The following is a 3,968-nucleotide window of genomic DNA, read 5'->3' on the forward strand; positions in this document are numbered from 1 at the left end:
TACCCAAGAATGAAGACGTATTTCCAAGCATTGGCGATTAAGGGATATTGCTTACCGACGTCTTCAAGGCAAGGGAACCAGAGATGCGCCAACAGTATACTAATGTTTAGCCGACTAACTGAAGCTTGGGTATATGCGGAAGATAGATGAGACCCTAGATGCGAGACGAGTACGCTGTTATTTACCGCACCATTCGGTGATTAAGGAATCGAGCACTACCACCAAACTTCGAGTTGTATTCGACGCTTCGTATTCGACATCCAGTGGCAAATCACTAAACGATATTTTACTAGCGGGACCGGTAATTCAGGATGATCTCCGATCAACCATCCTAAGAAGCCGAACGAAGCAGTTCATGATCATCGCTGACGTTGAAAAAATGTTTCAACAAATTCACATTAGCGATGTGGATAAACCCTTGCAGAGTATTATGTGGCGAGAAGATCCAATGGAGGAAATTAAAACCTACGAATTAACTTCCGTAACGTATGGGACCAAATCTTCGCCGTTTCTAGCTACCAGAGTTTTGAAACAACTAGCAATGGATGAAGAATTACTCTTCCCCAGGGCAGCCAAGGTATTGACTGAAGACGTGTACATGGATGACGTGCTCACAGGAAGCGACGATGAGTTAGAAGCAGTTTTACTAAGCCGTGAATTGAGAGGATTTACAGAATGTGGTGGATTCAATCGATACCGATCCGTCGGTAAAAACGTTCGGACTAGTATGGCAACCAAGGACGGATACGTTCAGATTCCAATTCATCATGAAGCCCATCGGAGTTAAGGAGCCCCAGACAAAACGGAAGGTCTTGTCTGTAATCGCGACACTGTTGATCCATTGGGACTGATTAGAGCAGTAATAAAAACAGCAAAAATCATGATGCAGCACCTGTGGTGTATTCAAGACGAGAACGGCAAGAAATTAGATTGGGATCTACCAATACCTCGAATCATTGATGAAAACTGGCGAAGTTTCTATAATCAACTTCATCAATTGAATGATTTACGGATTCCAAGGTGCACGTTGATTTCAAATGCGGTTGAACGAGAGTTGCACGTCTTTTCTGATGAATCCGAAAGGCATACGGAGCATGTGCGTATCTGCAAAGCAGCGACCAATACGGAAACTTCATCGTCAGACTTCTCACTTCAAAATCAAGGGTATCAGGAGCGTTGAAAGCGGCTGAGTTAGCTGGAAATATTCAGAGCGCTTTTAAATTTCAAATTCCCCTTTATTTCTGGACTGATTCAACGTGTGTGCTCCAATGGTTGAAGCAAATCCCATCAACGTGGACAACGTATGTCGCCGATAGAGTATCAAAAAATACAGAAGGTTACGGAAAGGCACCCTTGGAGACACGTTCCTGGAGTTAAGAATCCAGCCGATTGGATATCACGTGGCATAAATCCCGATCAAATTCGAGATAACAAGCTATGTTGGGAAGCCCCGGAGTGGCTACGACTAGATGAAGGTTGTTGGCCACATCAGACGGAAAGGTCAAGCGACGAACACGTTAAAAAGGAAGCTCCGACGAGACTGTAGACGTAAAACATCCAATTGTGCTGCCAGCTATACACCCATTCATACGACTCCTCCTAGAACACAACCATCTGAAAATGTTACATGCCGCTCCACAGCTTTTACTTGCTACAATTCGATTGCTGTATTGGCCGTTTGAGGGACGCAGTATTGTTAGAAAAGTGGTACACAATTGCTTAAGATGTTATCGACAGAAACCCAAGACCGTGGAGTAGTTTATGAGAGAACTACCGGCAGCTCGAGTAACAGTTTCATCTCCTTTTTCTAAGGCAGGAGTGAACAACTTCGGACCTTTCTACGTTCGCCCAGGGCCTCGTCGACCGGCTGTTAAGGCTTACGGAGCTCTTTTTTCGTTTGCCTTTGTACCAAAGCGATTCACCTGGAATTGATTACTGATATGTGTACTGAAAAATTTATTCAGGCACTCGAGCGTTTCATCGGCAGAAGATCGATACCTACAGATCTGTATTCTGACAACGGGACAAATTTTGTTGGGGCAAGAAATCACATGAAGCATTTATTAGAGAAGCTCCACAGCCAGGACTATCATCGGGAAATCGTCGGAAAATGTGCTGAGCAGGGAATTCAATGGCACTTTAATCCGCCTGCAGCTCCTCATTTCGGAGGATTGTGGGAGGCAGCAGTCAAATCTTCGAAACGACATCTGTTGAAGGTTATTAGAGAAAATGCAGCATCATACGAAGACCTCAACACGCTTTTTATAAAAATCGAGGTTTGTATTTACTCCAGGCCATTGACCCCGTTATCAGACGACCCCAACGACTTTGCACCTTTAGCTCCTGGACATTTTCTAGTGGACAGAGCACTTCTGCAACTTCCGGAACGCGATTGGACTGAAGCACCCTCTAATAGGTTGAACAACTTTCAGCTGAATCAGCAGCGACTCAAGCTTTTTTGAACACGTTGGAGAAAGGAATATTTGTCGTAGATGAAAACCTGCCACCTCTACGTTGGAGATCGGGACGTATTACCGACGTGCATCCAGGAACAGTCGAAGTAGTACCTGTGGTAACGCTGAAAACGGCAAATAGAACAACAACAAGGCGAGCGGTAGAGAAAATATGTTTACTTCCCCCGGGACTTCAACCTGTTGTAGATAAATCTGGCATTTGAGTTATTACGAAGATCCAAGGTGTGTTCGAGGAGCATTCTTCTTATCTCATTTGAGAAATTCGAAAGGTTTCAGGGAGTGCGGGGATAATTATGCTCTACGTCAAGAACCTGTCGACCTTCTGTATCCTCAACTATGCTGTCGGATGAAGAGAACGTATAGCTCGAAGAACCAATGTTTAGGGGCTGAATTCGTACCTTTTGTTGGTTCCTTGGATGGTGGACTGAATTCTGCGTAAGTAGGTGGGATTGCGATTGGGCTAATATTGGCAAGGCGAATCTTGGTGTTCCTTGGGTTGTGTTTTGTTCGCCTGCCTTGTGTGTGTGTGTGTGTGTGTGTGTGTGTGTGTGTGTGTGTGTGTGTGTGTGTGTGTGTGTGTGTGTGTGTGTGTGTGTGTGTGTGTGTGTGTGTGTGTGTGTGTGTGTGTGTGTGTGTGTGTGTGTGTGTGTGTGTGTGTGTGTGTGTTTTGGTGACGTAAAAAAACTGATGTTTAATCCGTCATTCATAATCAATTAATCGTCAAATTTGTTAAAGTCACACCAGAAATCTATTGAAGAGGATTTGCGCGGATTTAAAAGTTCACGTATTTTGGCACATTTTTGCATTTTTAGATTTTTAAAATACGATACACAGATCTTTGGACGAATTTTCTAAGGTAGCTGTTTTTCAAACATTTTGTCAATAAGCCATTTCTCAGATTTTCTTGCACCTAAATATAAAGGTTTTTTCACATCGATTCAAGCTTTTAAAACCAATGAACTTTTGTGAAAATCTATAGAGAAACAGGAGAGATTTAGAGGTTTTATGCGAGGAATGTAAAATTGACACTCAAGGTCTGATTAGAGAGTTTTTTCCCTGGGGTGCGTCCATAAATAAAGAAATGATGCAAAATTAAAGTTTTCATGAATTCATTAAGGATTTCCGAAGAAATTGTATTACTTGGATGCACCCGAAAAAGGTTACAAGCCACCAAACTTCCAATGGTATCGTATTTCTTGCCCGTAGCCATTTCTTAAATTTCAGCGAAATTTTGCTGAATAATTTAAAATGAATATAGACTTCTGCAAACATAAATATGATATGTTGTACAACTTAAAATATTAGTTGAGACTTCTTTTCTTAAAAACTTTTAAAGAATTATTGAGACTGCCTCTTATGAAAAACTACTGCTGAAGACTCTTATTACAAGAAAATAGTGAGTGAATGAACTGAGACATGTGCTGTTAGAGAAATAACACAGCAGGCTGAAAATCAGATCTTCAAATGAAAAAAAAAGTACACTAAAGCTGATTT

At 42.1% G+C, this 3,968-nt stretch overlaps 1 protein-coding gene across 1 annotated transcript; it reads left to right on the forward strand.

Moving 5' to 3' along the window:
* Positions 1 to 2,051: 2,051 nt before the first annotated feature.
* On the forward strand, positions 2,052 to 2,462 carry LOC129753880 (uncharacterized). The gene has a single exon (XM_055749730.1). It carries the CDS (start codon positions 2,052 to 2,054, stop codon positions 2,460 to 2,462), a length of 411 nt encoding a protein of 136 aa, XP_055605705.1.
* Positions 2,463 to 3,968: the final 1,506 nt, after the last annotated feature.

This window comes from Uranotaenia lowii, chromosome 3 (genome assembly GCF_029784155.1).
Source record: "Uranotaenia lowii strain MFRU-FL chromosome 3, ASM2978415v1, whole genome shotgun sequence".
Taxonomy (NCBI): domain Eukaryota; kingdom Metazoa; phylum Arthropoda; class Insecta; order Diptera; family Culicidae; genus Uranotaenia; species Uranotaenia lowii.

Bases quoted from the DNA above. Each gene is read 5' to 3' on its own strand.
- LOC129753880 (XM_055749730.1), top strand. From the start codon at position 2,052: ATGAAGCATTTATTAGAGAAGCTCCACAGCCAGGACTATCATCGGGAA.